The sequence below is a fragment of the Pseudogymnoascus destructans genome, assembly GCF_001641265.1.
Source record: "Pseudogymnoascus destructans isolate 20631-21 unplaced genomic scaffold scaffold_57, whole genome shotgun sequence".
Lineage (NCBI taxonomy): Eukaryota > Fungi > Ascomycota > Leotiomycetes > Thelebolales > Thelebolaceae > Pseudogymnoascus > Pseudogymnoascus destructans.
The window spans coordinates 1-25300 of NW_020167574.1; the positions used below are offsets into that span (position 1 = coordinate 1).

A 25300-nucleotide genomic window follows, 5' to 3' on the forward strand; every position below is an offset into this window, starting at 1 on the left:
GTGGTGGAAAGCATTTGCACTGATTTCGCAGATATGCATGGGCGTAAACCTATGTACTAGGGTTTTCTGCGGTGGGGGAGAAACCTGGTTTCGTAGTGGTTCAATGGCGTATCAGTGATCTCTTCGTAGTCGGAAATTATCACTTTCATTTCCATCGAGCATCTGCCTGCGCGGCGTCTGTCTTCGCTGTGGATTGCGGAATCCGGCGATTCGCATCCGACTGGTATGTAAGATGTCTAATGGACGTTTCGCGTGAGTGGTAGGCAAGGTGATCTCCTTGCTCCAGCTAGGAGTCGGCGGGTGCTCCGAGGTCCAGGAGTACAAAGGGGCAGTTATATATTCAGCGTCCTTCGACTGTTAAGTGTAACCGAATATACTCCGATACGTGGCCTTGGATTTTGCGCTGAAATCCACATATGGGTACAGAGTAGGGTAGTTTCCGTATGGGGCTCTGAAGCGCTTTCGACAGTCGTATTGCAAAAGGCTTGTTAATGACGAGGTAGCCATTTGCTCCTGTGTCTGCTAGGGACTTCGTTTGCACCCCGAGTCCATTCATACTCAGGGTCATGTCGACTAAGAACTGGGTACCTCCCAGGAGTTCTCGTAAGTCTAGTCCTTGCATTTCACATTTGCGTAGACCTAGGAAGGAGCTTTCTCCTAGGCCTCGTCATTTTCCTCGAGGGATGCATCCGATTGAAGTTCCACGGCTTCTTCCCATTGTTCTTCTACCTCGGGTCATTACGGTCCATTTCCTTGATAGTAGCATTAAGGGGGCATTTGTCCTGGAAATGGCTGGGCTTGCCACACTTGAAACAGTTTCCTGAGGCGCAGGGACTGCGGTTCTCACACGTTCCGGTATGGCTAGCTTGGGGAGGAACGTGGTTTGGGTGAACAGAGTGGGTGTGGTTCGAGTCGGCTTCGACGCTGATGCCTTTGCCGTATCTGTGGTACGTGTGGACGTCCTTGCGAGGGCGGGTAGCAGATTTAATTCGTTGTTCCGGCACCATTCCTGATCGAAGGCGGTAAGTTCTTGTACCATGGTCTGGTAGTCTCCATTCCATTGGTTTTTGATGATCGCGACGCGGCTGCGGAATTGGGGAGTCAACTTGTTCCACATGTACCAAAACCATTCCGACTCGGAGACTTGTCCTGTGATAGCTGCACTTTGGAAACGAGCCTTGAACTCTGGGAAGGTTTCGCTAGCATGCCCCTTCTCTCCATTTGCAGGTTGTCGAAGAGGTTCCTGCCTGTTCCGTCTCGTTGCCTGTGAGGTAGTATGAACCTAGTAGATCCATCATCTCCTCAGCACTGCGGAACCCATGCGTAGTGGACAGGTATTGGGGCTCTAGGTAGGTCTTCGCCAGGCCGGTCGTAGTTCCCATATCAACGCTCTTCTCGAGACGTCGGTAAGGTAGTGGTCCTCATTGACTACGAGTCGGTCCCGAATCGAAGCGCTCCATTGTAGGAAGGTATGTTCTACCCCATCGCTGAGAGGAAGGATTTTCTCAGAGATGGTTGATTTCTTATAGCGATTCGGAGGGTCCTCGGTGTGCATTCGTGATGACCCTGGAATCGATGGAGAACGAGTGTTCTGAAGAGGCCACAATTGAACTGTCTCGGGGGTGTTTCGTGTGCGAGGCGTTCATTGCTCCGTAGCTTCGACTGTGGGTATGGTGGCGTCCACCGGCACTGTGGACGGGATTCTAGTCTGGGCTGCCGTAAGGATGACTAGTAGATCCTTGACCTCCTGTATCTGTGCTTCGAGGTGGGCCATTCGACTCGGGATGTCTTCGGATGGCACAGCGGTCGTAGCTGCAGTGGTGGTTTGTCTGGTAGTCATTCTGGGCAGTTGACCGTCATTGTCTTGGGTATGTTTGATGTCGGCTTTTTCGACATATTGCCTCAGGTGTGTATCGGTACCGATACGAAAGAGCTTGACTTCCGGTAGCTCGTAGCTATTAACGCTCTTGTCCACAATTTCCTCTGTGCTAGGAGGGGGTTCTTAAGGATCTCATATCCTATTTGGCGCCAACGTGTCGGCGACTTTACCAGCTTGTTCTGAAGAATCAAACCCTGATCCACTGGCTGTCCATAAGATCTCTGGAATCACGGCTATTTGAAGTCGTCAGGTCTCTCCTCCGAAACGTCACCGAGTCGCAGTCGATGATGTTGTCACGGTTCACCAAGGCATAGGGCGCCAGTTGGGTATTATGAATTAAACTCAATCTAGAGAAGAAAGGAAAGAGAAGAGGAGCACTCGAGCAGTGGCTCAATCTATATACAGCTATTGTTGTTGTGGAGTGAATTCTCTTTAGCGAGACTAGTTCTGAGAATTCACTCCACAACTGAAAACTTCGCTCCAACCCCGGAAAGCTCCCCACACCCCTGAACCCCCACTCGAGCTGCAAGCGCACTTGATATCGTAACAGATGTAACAGTAGTTCTCCTGAGTCGTTCCGGTGTGGGATATTATTTAAGTACGGCCGTCCCCGGCAGGCATGATCTTTTTTGTATAATGTAAGGACACAGGGCACCCAGCTCACAGTAATAGCATATGAGAGTGCGAGTCGGAAGCTAAACGGATGCTATCCTATAGGTCTACTACGAAGGATACAAACAAGATGATGAGGAACCCCGTTGGGTCAATCCCCTTAAGTACCTGAAACGGGTCCGACTCGGCTAACCTGCCCTAACTCTCCCCATGTGACCGTAACCTGCCCGACTCCGATGCTTTCCATCACTGAGGGCTTTGGCATCCTTACAACTACAGTTACCAAGCCTGGTTAGTCATGGAAAGTCTTGGAAAATGAGAGAACTACACTCCTTTAGCATAAATAGGATTGCCCTTTCCTTAAGAAAGGACAAGCAGACAATACAGTAAATCGACTAGCACATACTTCTACGTCTTTTCCAAGCTTCCAAGCATTGATCTTGTTATTCTCTGTTTTTGAAAAGTCAGTGAGGTGCTAACCTCTGACTTATCCCTGAGTTCTCAGACTCAACAACTTGTCTAAACCACTCCACTATATCATACACCTGATTGCTGCATTGTGGAATAGTCTAAGCTATGACCCTTTGGCTCTTTTTCCTAAGACAGTGTGTTGTCTTAGTAAAATCATCCCTTCCTTGGGTGGCTAGATTCTCACATCTGGTGCACCCACCATTACACAACAGATGCGCTATGACAGCTAAGGGCATCTTGAAAGCTTAACTAACACTTAAGCTCTAGAAGCTTTGTAGTTCTCCCACTATGATATGTGCCAGCTTACCCCTCTCCTCCACCTATAATGTCTCTTGGTCAAGAGGCGTTCAGCTAATCCCTAAGTTAGCCTTGTATATCCTTTGTGCACAGCTTGCCTTTCCTAGGAGATGGTTGACTCTTAAGAGGCTCTTTGGTCGGTTAAGATCTTAGTTGGAGTATTGTCTTTATGGATACAATACTCTTCCTTTATAAGACATTTTCTAGAATACTCAAGTGGCATCTGCAGCTTACGTACAAGTGTATAGAAGCCTTCTTAACAGCTTTTAAAGAGATAGGGAGAGTAGGGGGGATCTAGGGCTTCGTTAATGGAACCTTTCACCCCTATTAACGACTAACAGGACAAGAGGAACAGCGTCTTGTCTTTTCTGGCCATAAGCGCCTTTATGGTATTAACTATCAAGTGATAGTTATGCTAGACGGTATTATGTCGTTAGTAACAGGACCTTGGCCTAGTCTAGTTAATGACTAGACAAGCCTTAGATAGCAGTAGCCGCAGCCATCTGACCTAGAAAGCACGCTGCTAGTAGCCCCTATTCCCCTCGCCTTCTCTGATTTCCCATCCGAATTCTAGCCCACTGGTTCCTAGCCCGCTGGTCCCTAGCCCACTGGTCCCTAGCCCACTGGTCCCTAGCCCACCGTCCCTAGCCCAATTCCCCCCCCCCATCAACAAATCTAGACCAGGTAGGTAGGAAACGGCCACATCCTCCATAAGGGGGGGTTCCCATCCTTTGGATCCTGTGTGGCTATGTGGCCTGTCTGCCCCGGCAGTCACAACGCCACACGGCTTGGGTTGGGCCAACTATCACATCCGGATTGGATATACGTCCGACCGTTCTGTGGCTGCGCAGGGAAACTTTCTCACAGCGAAGGAGCGGGCAGTTCAGTCAGTCTCGGCGCATTGGGGTGTGCCGGTCCCCGTGTCGCCGGCCGCCAATCCCCGTGGTGCGGGGTGCGGACCCGACAGTTTGGGCGGGCCGCTTATTTGATGGGGGAAGGTTACACTAATGCAGGGATGGAGTTCGACCACCGGTGTATGAAGTATACAGATCATGGTATGGATTGTTTGTATCTCATTGGGGTTTCTCGTACATATACATCTAGTAGAGCTATAGTCTACCCACGCTGTTGGACTTCGAGTTTAGGGGCCGTTGCATTCCCACTTTGAGGGGCACTTTGGGGGCTATATGTTGATGAGACCAATACATCATCACGGCATGCCGCCAACTCGGACATTCCACATATTCCAAGCCTCCATGACTATGCACAGTGTGGTTGGTGCAGAACACACACCCTCCCCACTGCGCGGCCGACCACGACGGCGCGGCCGAGTCTACGCCGAATCCGCCAATCTCCGTTTCTCGATCAGTTGCCTGTGGTATGTATCTAGGCTGCAGAAGGAGGATACGACAGTGCAGTGACTTTGTACGCCGATGGTCGAACCGTGGTTCTGGGACCAAGGAGGGTGGGGTGAGAGAGCCTGTCGTTGCGTAAGGGGTATTGATTGATACATGACAGAAGTGCGGTGCAGTGGCTGCCACTTGCCTCCAGTTTCGTTGCGGGACACCGAAATGAGCACCTCGTCTCCCCGGAGTGTCACTTGAGAATCTTCCATGATCCCGGAAAGGCCATCTCTATCCACCGTTTTCAACGCCCTGCTTGTGCCATATTCGGGCCTCTGCCGGCGCTATATCCAGATTCGCGGAGTTGTGGGAAGTTGGGAGGAATGTCGAGTACATTAATTTCAATGCGTTGTCCAGACGAGCTGTGACATTGGGTCCGAAGAATAGGCCGCGGGGGTTAGAGTATGTGAAAACAATCCCTCAAAGAATGGTCACTTGATGCGGCCAACGAAGATGCCGTGTATTTGGACCCCTTGGACGATCGATCGACGGTTGTCCAAGAATCAAGAATCAAGCATCAAGAATCAAGCATCAAGCATCAAGCATCAAGCATCAAGCATCAAGCATCAAGCATCAAGCATCAAGCACCAAGGCACCAAGTAATCTTCTACATTGAGTAATTCTCCTACTATCTTTAGAGAAAACTACATCACTCGTACGCTACCAATATCACGACCATGTCAGATCCCTCTCCCCAGCCAGGCCAGTGGATTGTGGATTTGTCACTCAAGCCTATGTCACACGGCTAAACGCACAGCCGTCCCTATCCCTCTCTGTACTGTACATCTACTTCGACCGCAAGGGAGCAAGGGATCCCCAATAAGCAAAAAGACGGCATACCCTCCTAATTCAAATCTTCCCCTTTGGCGCTTCTCTGGGTAAGACCGTCGCGCCGCCGCACCGCCGCACCGCCGCACCGCCGCATCGCTGCACCGCTGCACCCGCTCCCCTAACCCAAGTGCTGCAGAACGTCCCCCACCAGTCCATACAGACACCCCTCCACACACCGCCATCATACAGCAACAACAACAGACAGCAGCAGCCACCGGCATACCTCCAGCGTTGTGCAACCTCACATCTAAGATTTCCCCGAGCCTCTCGACCCCCCCACGCCAGTCGTTAGGCAAATAACCAGTCAGACAGGCAGCGCTGCAAGATCCCCTCCCCCATTCGGGGCACACCAGATCCGCCCCCGCGCGCGCTCTTGCACTAACACGTTCGCCCGTGTGACCTGACGCCCACGAACAAGGCGTCGCAGAGCACGCGTTTCCTACTCATGCTGTCGCCTGCCGCAGCGCAACGTGTGTGCGACGCAGAGACGCAGGAGATAAAAGCCCAGTTGGTGGTAGGCGCTGCGGGTAATCCGTGCTGTTCCGTTCTGGCGTCTCTTATCGGGTGGCCCACTCAGTTGCGGCAATGCGGCGATCGGTACTAGGTCTTTCTTTCATGGGGGGTGGGGACGGCGTGGTGTGTCTAAGCGCTTGGTGACGGATCACCCCCGGAGACTGATATCCGCAAAGACCCTTGAGAGATCATCTCCATCGCAGTCCTGACAGGGGAGGTTGGCGCCACCTATTTTCAGCCCCACTTGCTTCGATCTAATAGCGCCGTGTCCACTAGGCGGCTTGATTAGAGCGGTACCTTGGTTTACTTTGGTTTACTTTGGTCAAGGTTGAGTGCAAAGTGTGACAGAAATGAGAGATGGCACTTATGTCGTCGGCGCGCTTCACCCTTCATTCCCGTTTCTACTCCAGACCCACTATGCCGCGTTCATACTTCTTCTTGGCAGCCTAACGCATATCCACAATGTATCGTCTGGAGTATCTTCCATCTTCCCTGTACCGTGTCAAGGCAAGACGTGACATTCGGCCATCAATCGAGACTTTGATTTCACTGCTGCTGTTCAGCAATGTACCTTGCTGAGCCAGCTGTCGAGCCAACAGACCCATCGCGCATGTGCCACAAGTTCCAAATTCCTGTCATCGACTGCCCTTTGCATAAATATCCCGTGCAGTTCTTCCCGTGACAATGCCCCTGTGATTCGAACTCTTTATATATTGTCCCCACTTGCTTGCCTGGCCATGAGAATGAATTATCGTTGCCAATTATCACTTCACGTTAAGACTACTCTCAGCCAGCCCACTTCATCATCAACATTCGTCATGATGTATTTCAACTCGCTGCCTCTCAATGGCCAGGAAAAAAGCCCGCGGTTTTCAATAAATCTTCTACTGAATCCAACCGAAGACGCCGCATCTCACTCTCCTCAGACTGATCCATGTGCTACGTCCCTACCATGTAGCAGGAGAGCGGCAGAAGGGTGTTTCAACTCCACCGTCGGAGTTCCCGGTGGCAACGCACCTCTCCTACCAATACGGATATCAACAACAACTACAACGCTTCCTCGCCCTCCTCAGAGAACTTCAGAAGTGGTACTACCACCACTGGGTTCTCTGGACCTGTTGACGAGCCCGGCCCCAATCCTCAGTCCACTTCTTCTTATTATCAAGACTATCAAGACTACCACCAGTTCCATCAGCATGGGAATAAATACAAGCATCACAGCAGCCCAAGCGGCTATAGCAGCTCCAGCATCTGTAGCAGCATGTCACAGAGCTCACGCTCAAGTTCTCCAACAACACCTTCACATTCAAATGTTCCTTACAGCCTTGAGCAAGTACATTTCATTCAGTACTACCGAGAGGACAAGAAAGTGCAATGGCAAGCCATCGTCCAGCCCTTCAAGAGACAGTTCCCCCGAGTTGTCTTCCATCAGAGCAGCAGCAGCAGCAACAGCCCAAAGCGCGGAAAGGGAGCCCTGGAATGCCGCTACTACCGGGCGCAAATGTTCCCCAAAATCGATGACGAGGGTAATTTCGTTCGCGACCATAATGACGAATATGAGATGGTGAACATCAAGGTGCGGGAGAGGATAAACCATCCCTACAAAGCCATTCTTGATGATTATATCAAGCTGGTAACCAGGTGTCCCGAGGAGTACTGAAGTACTCATGGACGGACGAGAAGGACAAAGCAGAGGCCAGGGATATCAGTAAGTCATTCTATGCCCGAAGCCTGTGTTGTTTACATACTAACCTATCACAGTTGCCAATCGCGCAAGACAGGGCAGAGGGAACTTCCAGGAGCTATTATTCGAGTCCGAACAACAACCTTCTGAAGCAATTTAGCAAGGAAGCTTCCTGCTTGAGCAGCAACGACGCCTGCACAAGCGTTCCCAACTGTTGGCAAGACTCTTAATATGACGCCAGACACGATTTATGACCCCAAATACCCAAATCAGGAAGACTCCGACAACTAAGATTCCCACTTCGTCCGTCGAGATGCCGTCTGTATATGAACCAATTGGCGTCTCGTCGTCTTTTTGCTGGTTGTTTTTCCTTGTAATACCCACCAAAAATGTATCATTTGGAGTTTTCGGGAACGAAAAAGGCGCGTTGGCTATCTATCACTATGCTATCGATTTTGTCCAGCACCGGCGCGTTTTAGGTCAGGCTTATATAGTGTGCAAAGCCCCACCCGGAAATTAATTCAAGATCTAAATCTAGACAAACTCGAGTGTGGTCTTAAGCACATCATTTATACAGTGATCTGTACGATTCCCTTTCCTCGTCGTTCCTGTCACTCTTGCCAGAGTAGGCCTGCATCCACGGGCGGCGGGACCATGGCTCTTTCTTGGCTTCACGCTCATCATCGCTAAACGTAGCATCATCCTCGTCGTATTCTTCATTATCCGAGGTGTTTCTATTTCGATACTGGTACGGATTAATGCCGTACTCATCATCAGACTGTACTCCTCATCCGGATAATCCGTTGAAGGGTGATTCTCCGCTATTGATCATTAGCTCAATCCTTGCATACCTGTGTCAGGTGAGGTGGAGTGCGGGGGGTCCTAAGCTAACCATTTTCGTCTTCTTCCTCGTCGTACGTATCACTATCCCTGTCCGAGTCGCCGTTGTAAAACTGATCAATGTCCGGCTGGGAATCCAAAACCAGCAAGCCAATGCTCGTCTCATTTGATTCGAGGAGAGCCTGTTCCACTGGCATGCGTATGTACGTCTCGATGATATAATTTGAGTCATCGTCGTCCACATCCATAGCTTGCATGTCGCTGTCCGCTTCAGTTCCCTGAGCAGTCACAGCGTCGGGATGGCGCTCGTGGTAGCGCAAACCTGCACCTGCCCTCGGCTTGAATCTACTTGCAGGACTTTTGGGGCCTCGGGTTCTGGCTTTAGCGGTACCGTAACTTGAGGCTCATTGCTGTCGGCAAGGTTCTTTCTGATTTCTCTAAGCGTGTAGGCTTGCATTTCCATATTAAGTCTCTCCGTACTAGCATCCCACGGTATTATATCCCCAGATGGCAGCCTTGCACCTCGGAGAGGAGCGGGTGAGTTTCTACGGGGCTTGACAGCATTGACAGGCGTAAGGCGCAGAAGGGAGACACTCGGTTTTTTACCGATCTCTTTTGACAGGCTCCTGGCTCGTCATGCGGTTTTGCGGTTCCGTCCTAGATACATCCAAAGGGGCGGGGGGTTTCGTTTCCGTAGGCGGTCCGGTCTCCGCTGCAGGAATAACCTTGCGTTCGCGAAACACCGCGATATTTGTCTTGCCAGGTGTTCTCCTTGCATTTGCACGCTCAACATTATTATTTCCCGCCCCATGCACCAGTTTTCGAGACAGGTGGAAGCGACGGGGTTCCGCAATTACTCGAGGTAATCGTGCTACGTCCGGAGCCCCTCTATTATTCGCGGGTGGCACAGCTCCAACTTCATCCTGTCTCATTGTAACGTGCCGCGTCTCCGGAGGGACAGCAGGCTGGGTGTTGCTCAGGTTTCGGCCCGGCTGGTCTCTAAATTCATCCCCTGGTTGGCTGGTTTTAACCTGTGGTGCTCTCGGGCCATTTTCTAGAGCAGATGTATATCCCGCAGAGTCCGCGACGGTGAATGCATTTGGTCGCGAGCCCTGGACGATTCGTTGTCGCTTGAATATAAACTGGCCAGCATTTCGACCCCTGGCAAGTTCATCGTGCACACCTATATATACAAGTGTCAGCAGAAACCTTCAACTGGGTTCTGTTTGTACGAGCTTACGCAAAATCTCCACAGGATCCTCAGTGGCCTTCCTCTTGATCTGGACTCTGGTTGGAGGTAACATGGTCTATTGTAAGTTGCGGACGTCGAAAACTTCCCGGATACTCAATATGGGGTATTCTGGTGATATTTGAGTAGATTATTGCGTGAAATCTGCACGGGTTGCAAGATTAACACAAAGCGACACGATTTCCCGATTCTGTTGAAGTTGAAAGTTCCATAAATTTAGCGCCTATCATGGCCCGCGATAAGCCTCTGACGCGCCCAATGTGGGTAAACAATAACCCCACCAAACAACGGTTATATCCTCAAATTAATTCCGCCATGAATAAAAATTATACATAAAGACTCCTTAAATTACTCTTTCACATGGTATTATTTGTAGGGACTTATGTACTAATGAAATAGCAATCGATTAGCTGACGATATTAGGATCTGAAGGATTAGATTGGGAAGAGTGGGGTGCCGATAGACGCTAACGCTTACTTCGATGATGACAGTTAGGGGAATTAAATATTCGAGTATGTTGTTATCTACAAGTTCATTAAATTCCATTGAATTAATTTACTACTTAAAATGTGAAATATTAATCCAATGGGCCAAAGACTGGCCCATCTGCTCTTGAGAACTAAAAAAATGCAAAAAGACTCGTCAGATTCCTGCGATTCTGGATATCTGATGAGGGAGAAAATCATGTTTTGTGATTTTGCTTTTTGGCGCTTATTTGTCGAATCCGTAACCTTTCCAAACCCAGGCCAGACTGTCCTGACAGTGGTACTTCTACTGCGCCACTGTGCCGCTATCTGGGAGGAAGACGACTGGATTTGATATATATAGGTAGTCTGGTGCTTGTCAGCTTGGTGACACCTGATTTCTGAGGGGACAATGGGTGCCTGCCAGGCCTCAGGATGAGAATGATATACATATATAGTACTCGAAGCATATTGTAGCAACATCAAACCTGAAATTCCACAAGTATAAACTGAGGTTTCTAGACAGACATATGGAACACACCTTGATCTTCAAGATCGAGAGCCCATATTTTGATCTTCGATGGTTGAAATTTGAAGCAGCCTTCTACGCAACCAGAAGTTGCTTATTGATGAGTTGCGTGGGAGCTTCGGATACACAACGGAAATAATGCAGTACGACGCAATTCAAAAGAGACGATATCATCTTCCACCCCCACAAGCAAGGTAATGTACAATTTGCACACCAGTCAGTGCTCTCTTTATATCCACATCAACTCGCAACCACACATCATCAGTGTTACGAGATGAATAGCAGCCACAGGATCTCAGCACTCTGTGATGGCTGTGCCAGCAAAGAGGCTTCCCAACTTGGGAGACACGGCTCTGTTCGAACAGGCCAAAGAGTGTTTGCATTTTCGTCATCCTGGTTTATGCACCTATCTACACCGTGTGACCAATGAACAAAGAAAAACTTACGATAGAAGACACATTTTGCTATGCCGTTCTGAAGTAAGGGAAGTAAGGGGTGTAGCAAAATTGTGAGACAGCAAGCAAACTCCTGAAACATAGAGCATTTTTGACAATCAAGTGACTTTGTGGAAAGATGCACGACTTCTTGAGAGGTTACTCAAAGCTAAGCGCCGTGGTTGATTCATACCGACGTTGCTCAAAGTCGTCGTTGACAGTTGAAAAGCGAACGCCCAATTTCTATATGTCACACGTGATCAAACTACTCCAAATCGGACTAATCCCAATATGGAACTACCAGCAATCATATGGGGTTCTACCGAGTACAACATCCTTTGATAGATATTGGCCAAGACCTTGTAAATCATGACAAGTGTCGTTATGATCCTGCACTATCGATCGCTCCTGTGACTCTCCAGCCGCCCTGGGCAAGACCACTGCCGCCCCTTCGTCGCTCGCAATTCCACCGCACCGATGATATCCATAACTAATGTGTCTGCATCTTGCTTCTCAATACAAAAAGGGTTGCTTTCCTTCCCACCTTTAGCAAGTAAGGGTAGAACGTGGCAAATCCCAGGCACAAACTGTAAACTGGCGCCACTGGAACGGCCGAACCCATCCAATCTCAACGCCACGCTCAGGATCTCACTCGCCGTATCTAATTCTCCCACTCGAATTGTCAGCTCTATGGTTAATCGCCGATATAACAGGAATGAATGCCTCGACTTCCATGCTTCGATAGAGATGTAATCCACACCCCCCCCCAATGAAGCTTGAGGTTGCGCATAGAGCTTCATTGCGGCAGCGAGGGCTTCCCGCATTCTCTCCTGCGAAGGGTACACTCCTTGATTCTCCTCTTTAGCCAGAAGACGGGAGCACATCACCAGTACGGCAAGATTATCAGTCTCGCACCAGATGTGCGGATTCGTCTTTCGTTCTCAACCTCCACCCTCCTCCCAGCTGTCTTCATCCATCCCGCCCCCCGCTCCCTCAAATCCCCCCAACCACACCCAAAAATATCTTCTAACGCACCCCAGCGGCCTCATATCCGGCGAATCCCCCACCAGAGAAAAACACAATGTCCCCGCCATCCACCATCTACCCACCAACACGCACATCATAGACTCCACCCCCATCGCCAAGTTCCTCGAGGCCACATACCCCACCCCACCCCTCCCTCTAACCTCCTCGCTAGACGGCACCATCGAGTTACAGGCACGCTCTGTCGTCGGCCCAACGTTCCGCGCCTCAGTGGTGCCGCGCGAGATCAACATCCTCTCGCTCAGGTCACAGGAGTACTTCCGGCGCACGCGCGAGGCGGCGCTAGGGCGTAAGCTCGAGGATTGCTTGATGCGGAGGAGGAGAGCTGGAAGGCTGTCTGTGAGGGAATGAGGGTGGGTGAGCTGATGAGGACGAATAAGGCGGAGGGGCCGTTTGTGTTGGGTGCGCGACCGAGTTATACGGATTTCTTTATTGCGGGGTCGTTGCAGTTGGCGAGGGTGGTGGACGAGGGTGGCGGATGAGGGTGTTTTTGAGAGGCATATGAAGTATGTTAGGTATAAGGAGGTTTATGAGGCTTGTTTGCCTTAACGTAAGTCGTGGCGTACTGGCGGTAGTGGGGTGGTTAGAACCACCCCATCAAACTTACCATCTTACCTACCCAACTCCATTATGGTACGTCGAAAGAGCGTAGAAGCTCAAGAGCGTAATATTGCAATAGATCAAGCTATATTAGCTATTCATTCCAAACAATATAAGTCAGTGTACGCAGCTGCCAAAGCACTTGACACTTGACCTCCCAGAACAATCTATCCGTCGTCGTATGAATGGAGGCCACACACGCGTAGAAGCGCGTCAAAAACAACAACTATTATCAAAAACGCAAGAAGAAACACTCTTAAAGTGGATTAGAGAGCTAACAAGTAGCGGATATGCACCTAGCCACCGAATACTACGAGAAATTGCAGAAGAGGTTCGAGCAGACCATTGCCAGGTTTTTAATTTACACGACCAACTTCACAATCAACTTCACGAACAATTTCAACCTATACCACACCTTCCATTAGGACAAGATTAGGTTCCACACTTTATTAAACGACATCCACATCTACAAGTATGACTAGGAAGACAAATTGAAGTGCAAAGGATGAGTGGAGTTACAAAACAAGTCGTACAAGGGTGGTTTGACGCATATAAGGTGTCATACTGATATTCGTTGCACTCAGTTTGCTATGCCATTTGCTTCCACAAACACTCTTTGCTTACCGTGACCCTATGCAATAGGGTTAGTTCTAACAATTATAGGGATGGCAAAAGGCTTGTTTAGGATAACAAGGCTTAGTGGAACCCATGGTATTTAATGCTTCATTATGCTCTTAACAATAAGATAAAGAGCGCTATTAATATATACTGTCATAAAGAGTATTTTGGCTTTCTTAAGATGAATTGCTTAAGAGCAACTAGATAGTACTACAGCATATCTATGACTTCCTTTATTTCTTTTATAAAGCAACATTGTTCATAGAAGGCTAGGAAGCTACACTAGAACAGGTATTGTTACCTATAGAGTTCCTTCTTAAGTAATTAGAAAAGGGGAAAGAGATGTTTAAGGATGATTTAATGCTTAGACTATGTTTTAACTCTACATAGGAGGTTATGAATAAGTATTATTCACTTACTAAGTAGTAAATAATAACGTACATGTACTCGGTGTTCCACCCACTCGCTTCGCTCGTAGGTGGCGACAGCAAGTTGTGCGTGCGACAGCAAGATGTGCGTACACCGCTATTTTGATATATAGAAAAAATAATAGTATTCTTCATAACGTAGTATCTACAATGCCTCAAAATAACGATCCTACTATGATTGCTCGCCTTAATGAGGCCCAACAGTTCTTCTTAAAACAACCAAGTACATATACAATTGCTTGGGTTGCAAATAAATTCAATGTCAACCGTGAGACACTCCGATGTCGTATTACGAGTACTACGTCTCCTCAATTACCCCACGGAGGTAGCAATCGAGTCTTATCTCAATCGCAAGAGACCGCGGTCTGTCAATTCATATACGACCAACTTGAGCGCGGGGTCCCTGCCAACCGATCTATGATACTACGGGCAGTTGCAGACTTACGACCTAATCGTACGATACCATCACAACGGTGGCTACAACGCTTTCTAAAAGCACACCCCGAATTTCATACAATTCACACGAAGACGTTAAATACACATCGGAAGCAAGCACAAAAGAAAGAGGTGTTTGAGGAATTCTTTCTCACATATAACGCCCTTATTACAAAACATAACATTAAGCCATATAATTTATGGAATGTTGATGAGACAGGCTATATGATTGGGTGTTATAAGTCTACGGCTGTTATTGTACCAATCGGTGTAAAGCAGTGGACTGTTGATAATCCTGAGAATCGGCTCTCTGTTACTGTAATTGAGGCAGTAAATGCAAGTGGTGCTGCACTTGCAGAAGCTATCATTATCCCTGGCAAACTTCATATGGATTCATGGTACAATGATGACCTTGAGCCAAATGCTCTCATTATTGTAAATGAGAGCGGGTATTCAAACGACGACATTGCAATCCAATACCTTATGCATTTTATCCAACTATCTGCAGAGCATATGGCACCAGATGATACTCGCCTCTTATTACTTGACGGCCATGACTCTCATAAAACAGAGCGCTTTCTTACATTAGCAGAAGAGCATAACATTGTTATTTGCTGCCTTCCTGCTCATACAACACATCTATTACAACCTCTTGATGTAGCGGTTTTTAAGCAGTGCAAACACTTTCATCAAAAGGCACTTGATCAAGCAGTACGTAGCTACGACTATGAGTATAAGCTACGTACGTTCCTTTCAGACCTCCCGCAAATCCGACGGCAATCTCTAACTGTCCGTACAATTCAATCTGGTTGGAGAAATACAGGACTATATCCATATAATCCTCCACTTGTAATTGACAAGATACAAGAGACTCGGAATCAAACACCTGATTATGAGCCATTTGCTTCATATAATATTATCTCAACACCGAAAACAACTATGCAAAGTGTGCAAGCGGTTGAACATTGGCAGAAGAGAGCAGAGGAAGCTTTCTCATCGCCTTCAAGAGAAGGGTTTCAATCATTTGCACGTGGAACTACAGTTGTTCTACACCGGGCAGAGCTCTATAAGACCGAGCTAGATATTATGACTCTACGTGCAGTAGAGCAGAAGGCAGCAAAGGCAAGGGCACGGAAATCACTACAGAAAGGAGGGCAGTTATATGCATCAGATGCACGGAAAATGCGGGAAGAGAAGAAAGCAAAGTTGCAAGCAAAAGCAGACGCAAGAGCAGCAAGGGAATCGGACCAAGTAGTAAAGCAGCTACAAGCGCAAGCACGTAAAATCGAAATTGAAGAGCGTAAGGTTGAGAGGAAGCGGGTAGCAGAGCGGAAGAAGGAAGGGTTGAAATCAAAAGTGATCATTTTACGGTATAGTAAGGATCAAAGTGATAGTAGCAATAGTGGCAGTAGCGATAGTGATAGTAGTTCTATTGATTTTATGTTTTAATTATATAGTTATATAGTTGATATATAAGGCGTCTTTTTCTTCGTTTTATGTGTCGCACATCTTGCTGTCGCACGCACAACTTGCTGTCGCCACCTACGAGCGAAGCGAGTGGGTGGAACACCGAGTATAGCGAAAGCGCCAAACAAGCGAAAGCGCCAAAATGATGCGGTGACCAAACCCCCCAACTAAATGTTAAATTCCTCAACAACAAAACATGCCCCATAAAAACGATGAAAGCCAATTAGTGCTAGCTATCCAGGCTATGCAAAGCGACCCAAAGTTACGCCTTCGAATTGCTGCTAGGATCTATTCTGTGGACCACCGCAAGCTAGGTCGTCGTCTAGATGGTGTACCTTCACGACGCGATATCCAAGCCAACTCACGGAAATTAACTAACCTAGAAGAGTCCGTCCTTGTTCAGTATATACTCGACCTAGCTGCCAAAGGGTTTCCTCCTCGGCTGTCTGTTGTTGAAGATATGGCAAGTCGACTACTTGCAACACGCGACGCGTCACGCGTTGGGTCGCGTTGGGCTTCAAACTTTGTTAAGCGGCGTGTAGAGCTCCAGACACGCTTTCAGCGCAAATACGACTACCAGAGGGCTAAGTGCGAAGATCCAGAAGTTATTAATGGCTGGTTTGAGCTTGTGCGTAACACAATTGCGAAATATGGTATCGATGAAGCAGATATCTACAACTTTGATGAGACTGGGTTTATGATGGGCGTTATCTCAACTGCTATGGTTGTAACAAGCTCAGACGGGCGGGCAAAAGCAAAGAAGGTACAGCCTGGTAATCGGGAATGGGTTACAGTAATCCAAGGCGTTAGTTCTCAAGGTTGGGCAGTACCACCATTTATCATTGTTGCAGGCAAAAACCACCTTACATCTTGGTATGAGAATAGTGGATTTTCAAGCGATTGGGTGATTTCTGTTACTGAAAATGGCTGGACTACAAACGAGAGAGGCATGGATTGGATTCAGCACTTTGAGAAGCATACAAAGGCCCGGAGTGTTGGTGGTTATCGCTTGTTAGTCCTTGATGGTCATGAGAGCCACCACTCAGATGAGTTTGAGGAGTACTGCAAGGAACACAACATTATTACGCTTTGTATGCCTGCTCACTCTTCTCATCTACTCCAGCCACTTGATGTTGGCTGTTTCGGCCCGTTAAAGCAGGCCTATGGTCGGCAAATTGAAGATATGATGCAGGCTCATATTTCTCATATTACAAAGGATGACTTCTTTCCTGCCTTCCACACTGCATTTAACACTACAATGACGGAAAGTAACATTTGAGGCGGGTTCCGAGGGGCAGGGCTTCTTCCATTTGACCCTGAGAGAGTGATATCTACACTTGATCTTAAGTTAAGGACACCAACGCCTCCAAGCTCCCGCCCAGGTACTGCTCAACCTTGGGTTTCTCAGACACCAAACAACCCAATTGAAGCTATGTCACAGTCTACATTTATTAAAACTCGGATTTCACGCCATCAAAATAGCTCTCCAACCTCAATCTATGCAGCTGTTGACCAGTTTACAAAGGGTGCATCGCAAATAATGCATCAATTAGCACTGCTAAAGGGAGAGAACCAAAACCTACGACAGGCAAATGAAGTACTAAGCAAGCGCCGGAGAGCTAGGAAAACACGACTACAGCAAGGAGGATCACTTAGTCAACAAGGGGCGCAAGAGCTACAGGATGAGAGGGATGTTGTGCAGCAGGTAGAGCAGGAAATAAGGGCAAGCCGTGGTCGGAAGCCAAGGGAAGAAACCCGTGCCCGTCACTGTGGCAAGTGTGGTGAGACTGGGCACAATGCGCGCACGTGTCAGATTGTAATAGACACCTCTGAGGAAGAGGACTCTGAGTAGTTTCAATTGATTTCTAATGTTGTGGTAGATTTATCGCAATGTTTGTCATGAGGGTAGATAATTTTGGCGCTTTCGCTTGTTTGGCGCTTTCGCTATACATGTACGTTATATTAAACTAATTATATGATTTATATTGCTTTTCTTTAATATATAACTATAATATATTATAACGTACATGTATAACAAACCGGCCAAACAAGCGAACCGGCCAATCCATTTTACACCTTAAATCACGAATTTCATAACTTAATATCTCAACAACCCTTTAATAATAAGTTATAAAATATGTACTTAGCCTTTTATAAGCATTTAAAGTACTCTATTTGATTTTTAAAGCAATTAGTATTGTAGTTATTAAGATACTAAGAATTAGGTCAAAGTGGGGGCTAAAACTCAATATCTTAATAACTACAATACTAATTGCTTTAAAAATCAAATAGAGTACTTTAAATGCTTATAAAAGGCTAAGTACATATTTTTATAACTTATTATTAAAGGGTTGTTGAGATATTAAGTTATGAAATTCGTGATTTAAGGTATAAAATGGATTGGCCGGTTCGCTTGTTTGGCCGGTTCGTTATACATGTACGTTATTGCTAAGCTTTATTAGTGTTATATGATTGTAATGCAATATGGTCTTCTGCTATATGATTGTAATACAATATAGGAATTTTATTCTAATATATTGCTATCAAGACTTGATTGATATCACACCTTGCCCTCCCCTTACACTATAGAAATCTCCTTATCTCAAACCCGCAAGCCTTTCTCTCCCTTTCTTCCCATTTCCGTCCCATACTGGCTGACTATACGGGCTGGAATAGTGTTGACGTGAAAAAAAGGCATGAGAGCCCACGAGAAAAACCCTTCTGTTAATAAAGGCGAGACCGAAAAAAGAAAGCCCCACTGCACCTACTAGCTCCACCAAGCCAACCAATCACTGTTCTTGCCAGACTGAGCATATTATAGTATGGGTGATAGTGTCTGCCCGTCGCGCAGGGACAATGTCAACACAAAAAACAAATGCAAAAGAGCTCTCAAAAAACACCCTTGGCAAGAACACCAGACAGAAAGAAAGAAAGCACCTACTGCACTTACCCCTAATCCCCATCCAACCAACCATCACCCTCCTCCCCATCAACTTACTGTGCGCTCCAAGATCTCATACCCAGCGCCGCATCCTCTCTTCCCCTCTTCCCGACACTGCCGCTTACCTGCCACCCCCATTCCCACCTTCTACCCATCGAGCCACACCCCAACACCTGCCGCCCCCCATCCGGCCCCCAAGTCGGCACTTTACCAGCCACCCCCTATGACACCCCTCTCCCACCCCTCACACCCTGCTCAGACATGCCATCCCATCCACACACGTCATTGTCATACTGACATTCGTTGCACTCAGTTTGCTAATCAAAACTCAAGAGCAAAACTTGGAAATCTCCTCCTCACACCTACAAGTCACTATACATATTTTGGCTTATCACACCAACAACAAGAGCAATACTACTCAACGATTGCTACAACCATCTATGATTCATTACATGACATCACTCATACTACCACATGACATATCTCTACCAACTAGAGGCCTAGGAGCATGAACGATAGCTCTAAAAGCTCCTACGAACCTCTATGATTCATTACATGTCATCGCTCTTTAGTTACCCACAAGATTGGTTAAGTTATGACATAATTTGTCTATGACATAATTTGTCTATGACATAATTTGTCTATAGGGGTACTCTGACCTTGGACCTCCTTTTACTTCCTATAGGCTACAAACCTAAGAGATGGTTCTATGGGATTCTCTTACGTCGACTACAGTTACCAAGCCTGGTAATCATGGAAAGTCTTGGAAAATGAGAAAACTACACTCCTTTAGCATAAATAGGATTGCCCTTTCCTTAAGAAAGGGCAAGCAGACAATACAGTAAATCGACTATCACATACTTCCACGTCTTTTCCAAGCTTCCAAGCATTCATCTTGTTACTCCTTGTTTCTGAAAAGTCAGTGAGGTGTTAACCTCTGACTTACCCCTGAGTTCCCAGACTCAACATTTGTTGCAACTTGTCTGAACCACTTCACTACATCACACACCTGATTGCTGCGTTGTGGAATAGTCTAAGCTACGACCCTTTGGCTCTGTTTTCTAAGACAGTGTGTTGTCTTAGTAAATTCATCCCTTCCTTGGGTGGCAAGATTCTCACATCTGGTGCACCCACCATTACAGTCATCCCTGTTACAATAACAGCTCACAGCTTGTCACAGCTTGTTATGGTTGTTATGGTTGTTATGGGATTACGGGTGTAGCCTTCGCCACCAAGGTTACAACCACTAAGCAGACAACTGTATGATTCAATCTTATGTTACGATGGTCCTAGACTGGGCATCATGATCTCTATGACCATCGTAACATAAGATTGAATCTCATTTCTTCATTAGCTCTTCCTGAGCAAGAAACCAGAAACCAGCACAAACCTTCGAGCAACAGAACCCTCAAACCAGACACCAACACAAATCTTCGAGCAACAGAACCTCCAGAACCAGAAATCGAAACTCAGACCAAGACATTGCTCTTTAGCAAAGAACTAGATCTAGATACAGAACCAGAAAACCCAGACACAAATACAGCCAAAATCGATTCCAGAACTACACATTGAACCAGAACCAGAACCAGAACACCAGAACATCAAATCCAGAAACTACAAGTCAACTCAATACCACACTCAAGCATCAGAACCCAGAACATTATATCAGCAGAATTAGACCTTTCCGTGATGCTCCCTCAACAAGGATATAACCGTGACAGAAGTGTGCTCCTCTTGAGTGGCTCGTACGGCCGACAACTGCATAATAGGGCCTTCACCACATACGTGTCTAGTTCCTGATACTGACAAAGTCAGAAGAAGATCCTGACCTCGACCAATTCTAAGGACAAGAAGTGAAGCCTGCTATAATGGCACGCGATGCACAAGGACATGTCATCCGTGACAGGAGTCAAGATCAAGGACAAGAAACCCAATCTACTACAAGCAATGAGGACTGCTTAGAAAGCCACACCTACAATAGAAGGGAAACACTACTCGAGGATCCAGAACACCAAGCTACCCTTCGCATTTGGGAGCTTAAAGACCTCTCAGTTGTCAGCATCTGGAGCCAAGCCCAGAGAGAGGCTGCGCTTCAAATCCAAGAGCAGATGATGGAGGATTATGATCATGTCACCCAGCTCTACAATACTACCCTCCAGAAGAGTCGAGGAGAAGGCTACATATGATGACAATATCAGCCAGCTACAAGAGGTTATCCAAGCTCATGAGCAGACAATGGCAGGACAAGCTGCTGTTGTGAAATATCTTGAAAATGAGAAGTCAAAAAGCAGCACTACTCGCAATAGAGAATCACACCAGAAATCCACCAAGATCCCAGACCCTCCTACTCTTACAGAGGGAATAGAGCCAGCTTATGATGATTGGAGCATTAAGATAAAGATGAAGCTTGAGGCGAACCTTGACCATTTTCCTACTCCAGCCCTTCAGATGGGTTATGTGCAAAGCAGACTAGGTGGCAAAGCCTCCTCTCACATCAATCCACGCCTTCGATCTACTCAGAACAAGTTTCAAACTGTAGAGGAAATGTTTGAAGTCCTAGACAGAGTCTTCAGTGATCCAGACTGCCGCTTTACTGCACAACGCGCATATAGAAAGCTCTTAAAACAAGGATAACTTTGCTACCTTTTGGGCAGAGTTTCAGAGACTCACTGTTGAACTGGATTACTCAGAAGAGACCCTCATTGATGACCTCTGCCATAAGGTTAATACGAAGATGCAGACTGCTTTAATAGCAGAGATAAACCCAAGCTCTCTTCATGCCTTTGCACAAAAGTGCTTATTGATCAGAATATCCAGCAACTTCAAATCCAAGACGCTCGCACTGTCCCTCGAGTTATTCAGCAAGCCTTTAAGCCACAAGACTTTCACAGTAAGGCTAGCAGCCTACTACAAACCCACCTGCTAGCTTTAGACCACCAAGACTATATCGTGCACCACATCAGAACCCTGCAACTGAGAAGCTAATGCAGGAAGGCCGCTGCTTCCATTGCCAGCAAACTGGACACCGAGCTTATGAATGTCCTACCAAGAATGCTCAAGTCCACGAAGTTAGCACTTATGATGCTCCCACTTTCGGGAAAAGAATAACCTTCAGACAAGACGTCCCTGAAGGTGTCATGACAGCCAGAATTGCAACTTCTTCCTCAAGCTTTGGATTAGATCCAGATACTCCATTCATAGTTACTTGTATGATAGGAAAATCAAAAATCAAAGCACAAGCCCTTATCGATACTGGAGCTACTGGAGGAAACTTTGTGAATGCTGTTGATGCAGAATGAATTTGTGAGATAGAAGGCATATCACCAGTAGAGCTTTTAAAGCCACGCCCTATTCAAGGCTTTGATGGAACAGCAGCCCCTCCCATCACTCATGCTATATACCCTCGCCTACAGGTCCAAGACCATGTTGAAAGTCTATGCCTCTATTCATCACCACTCTTGGGAAACATTCTGTCATTCTTGGGAAGGCTTGGATGAAGCAACATGGACTTATACTTGATATGGTAAATGACCAAGTCATATTTACTAAAGGTCATTGCCAGCACACTACACCAACGAATACTCAAAATCGAAACCTACATTGCCCCCAAGTCAATAAGCAAATACAAGATGACAAATCTTGGAAGCCAGCCCTCCAACCTCCTTATAAGAACAAGAACACATGCACTGTCGCAATGATTGGAGCCGCACCATTTAATATGCTTCGGAAGCAGAAGGGAGCTAAGGTTTTTGCAGTATCATTTAAAAATATACTCGCTGAACAGGCAAAGGAGGAAGCGAAGGAAATCAACCCAAAACTGATCCTCCCAAAGGAGTTCCATAAATATCTCGATGTGTTCTCAAAGCAGGCTGCAGATGAACTCCCCCCTCACCGATATGCAGACCACCACATCGTCTTAGAACAAGATTCGAAATTAGGACATGCGCCCCTTTACAACATGTCAAAGGAGGAACTTGATCTTGTGAAGAAATATATTGACGACAATTGTCGAAAGGATTTATTGAAGCTAGCAAAGCTCCCTTTGCCTCTCCTGTCCTTTTCGTCTGCAAACCAGGTGGCGGACTTCGATTCTCTGTGTTGATTACCGCAAGCTAAATGCCATCACAAGAAAAGACTCATACCCACTACCCCTCATCGATGAAACATTGGCTCAGATCACAGGTGCCAAATATCTTACAAAGATTGACATTCGTCATGCATTTAATCGGATCCGTATGCAAACAAAAGAGGATGAAGATCTCACTACCTTTAAGACGAGATTTGGATCATACAAGTACAAGGTCCTCCCTTTTGGCCTTACAAATGGCCCTGCAACATTCCAGCGATATATGAACAAAACCCTTATGGAATACATAAACAATTTGTTACAGCATATATGGATGATCTCCTCATCTATAGTGCAAATCGATCTGAGCATACCCAGCACGTGCAAATGGTTTTACAGAAGCTCCGCGAAGCTGGACTACAAGCAGACATTGCAAAATGTGAATTCTATGTCCAAGAAACAAAATTCCTAGGGCTTATCATTGGAATCTATGGCATGAGAATGGACCCTGCAAAAGTCCAAACTATACTTGAATGGAAAGCACCAAGGTTGCTCCGAGATACACAAGCCTTCATTGGGTTCTGTGTGTTCTACCGCGGTTTATAAGAAGCTACTCTACTATTATGAAGCCACTGGTAAATCTCACAAGGAAAGGTCAAATATTTGAATGAACCAAGCCTGCCAGGCAGCCTTTGAGCTAATTAAAAAGACTGTTACAGAAGCACCTGTGCTACAACACTTCGACCGGGACAAAACAGCGTATGTAGAAGCAGACGCCTCAGACGGCTATAGTAACCCTCACAGTTTAGATGTTCAGAAACTACACGAGGGTACTACCTTACAAGGCACTCCTTAAAAGTGTATCCAGCGTGGCTGGAGTGCCAACTACATAATTAGCAATGCTATGACAAGGAGCTATTGGCCATCATTAGATGCTTCAAAGCATGGAGACCAGAAGTTGAGGGCACAGCAATGCCAGTACAAGTTTTGTCAGACCACAAGAGTCTTGAATATTTCATGAGCACAAAAAAGCTTACTAGGCGGCAAGCTCGATGGGCAGAATTCCTCTCGATACAATTTCCAAATCATATATCGACCTGGCAAGCAGAACGGAAAAGCAGATGCATTAACTCGAAGACCAGGGGATAGACCAGAAGGGAATGAAGAAGATGACCGTCAAAAACAACAGCTTCAAACTCTATTACCTCTTAAGAGACTCCATCCGGATCTCGCACAGCAGCTAGAACTCAAAAGTCAAGGGCAGGCACAAGATGCTCAACTTGCACCAATCCTACCACAAGATCAAAGCATCCATGACCAGATTCAAGCTGCGCAGCTCCAGGATGAATTATGCAAGGATACAATCCGAAGACTACAGAACAACGAGCGAGATAGCCCAAGTATAGCCTTAGCACATTGCGAAGAGAGAAATGGACTCTTACTCTACCAAAATCGAGTTTGGATCCCAGAGGACATCCAAGTTAAACTCCTACAAGAAGTTCATGACCAGCCAGCAATGGGGCACCCTGGAATTGGAAAAATGGTTCGCATCATTAAGAGACAGTACTACTGGCCTCGTATGGACAAGACTATCACTCAATATGTAAAGAATTGCCATATCTGCAAGAGATCAAAACAACCCGGATGCATACAATGGACTCCTACAACCAATCCCAATTGGAAGCCAACCATGGAAGGACATATCACTCTATTTTATTACAGGATTACCATTATGTGAAGGAAACAATTCTATCCTTGTAGTAGTTACAAAAGAGCGCCATTTTATCCCATGCTTTGCAGGTAAAGAAGGCACTACAGCAGAAGCTACAGCGAGGTTACTACTCCAGCATGTATGGAAACACCATGGTTTACCAAATTCCATCATCTCAGACAGAGGGCCCCAGTTTGTAGCTGTAGTGTGGAAATCCTCTGCAAAGTTTGGAAAGTTACAATCAAATTGTCTACAGCCTTCCACCCAGAAACGGACAGGCAAACTGAGAGGTTTAATGCAGAACTCGAGCGATATTTACGGGCTCATGTCAACTATCTCCAAGACAACTGGGTTGAATATCTTTGCATGGCTGAATTCACAGCAAATGCCCTTCCATCAGACTCAACAAAAGTTAGCCCATTTTTTGCAAACAAGGTTTTCGAGCCAAGAATGAGCTTTGATATAGAGGATAGCACGTTCCAAACTGCCCTTCAAGAACATAAGGACATAGCTCAAAACATGAAAGATATTTGGGAATTCCTACAAGACCAGATCGCCCTCTCACAAACCCGAATGGAGCACTTTGCAAATCAAAACAGGAAGCCAGCACCAAGATATAAGATAGGAGACCGAGTCTGGCTTTCTACTCGGAATATCAAAACCCAACGACCCTCAAAGAAACTTGACCATAAGCAAGTTGGTCCATTTCAAATCCTTGAGCAAATTGGGAATGTTGCATACCGACTCCAGCTACCACCAAGCATGAATATACACCCTGTGTTTC

At 46.6% G+C, this 25300-nt stretch overlaps 6 protein-coding genes across 6 annotated transcripts; 3 read left to right on the forward strand and 3 right to left on the reverse strand.

Moving 5' to 3' along the window:
- Window positions 1-1642: 1642 nt before the first annotated feature.
- On the reverse strand, window positions 1643-4874 carry VC83_09509 (uncharacterized protein; the record flags this gene model as incomplete). The annotated part of the gene is made up of 3 exons (XM_024472923.1): window positions 1643-1988; window positions 4553-4632; window positions 4689-4874. 3 exons carry the CDS (start codon window positions 4872-4874, stop codon window positions 1643-1645), a joined length of 612 nt encoding a protein of 203 aa, XP_024319533.1.
- A 2393-nt stretch (window positions 4875-7267) lies between these two features.
- On the forward strand, window positions 7268-7850 carry VC83_09510 (uncharacterized protein; the record flags this gene model as incomplete). Its single annotated transcript, XM_024472924.1, has 3 exons — window positions 7268-7639; window positions 7690-7714; window positions 7768-7850. 3 exons carry the CDS (start codon window positions 7268-7270, stop codon window positions 7848-7850), a joined length of 480 nt encoding a protein of 159 aa, XP_024319528.1.
- A 361-nt stretch (window positions 7851-8211) lies between these two features.
- On the reverse strand, window positions 8212-9966 carry VC83_09511 (uncharacterized protein; the record flags this gene model as incomplete). Its single annotated transcript, XM_024472925.1, has 7 exons — window positions 9771-9966; window positions 9137-9713; window positions 8853-9075; window positions 8583-8808; window positions 8458-8511; window positions 8278-8404; window positions 8212-8218 (listed from the first exon to the last, which is right to left on the reverse strand). Exons 1-7 carry the CDS (start codon window positions 9832-9834, stop codon window positions 8212-8214), a joined length of 1278 nt encoding a protein of 425 aa, XP_024319529.1. The 5' UTR covers window positions 9835-9966.
- Window positions 9967-11601: 1635 nt separating this feature from the next.
- On the reverse strand, window positions 11602-12090 carry VC83_09512 (uncharacterized protein; the record flags this gene model as incomplete). Its single annotated transcript, XM_024472926.1, has 1 exon — window positions 11602-12090. The coding sequence occupies one exon, from the start codon at window positions 12088-12090 to the stop codon at window positions 11602-11604; it is 489 nt and encodes a 162-aa protein (XP_024319530.1).
- A 34-nt stretch (window positions 12091-12124) lies between these two features.
- VC83_09513 (uncharacterized protein) lies at window positions 12125-12859 on the forward strand (the record flags this gene model as incomplete). The annotated part of the gene is made up of 1 exon (XM_024472927.1): window positions 12125-12859. One exon carries the CDS (start codon window positions 12125-12127, stop codon window positions 12599-12601), a length of 477 nt encoding a protein of 158 aa, XP_024319531.1. The 3' UTR covers window positions 12602-12859.
- A 7748-nt stretch (window positions 12860-20607) lies between these two features.
- VC83_09514 (uncharacterized protein) lies at window positions 20608-22038 on the forward strand (the record flags this gene model as incomplete). Its single annotated transcript, XM_024472928.1, has 4 exons — window positions 20608-20868; window positions 20942-21311; window positions 21394-21629; window positions 21730-22038. The coding sequence occupies 4 exons, from the start codon at window positions 20608-20610 to the stop codon at window positions 22036-22038; spliced, it is 1176 nt and encodes a 391-aa protein (XP_024319532.1).
- Window positions 22039-25300: the final 3262 nt, after the last annotated feature.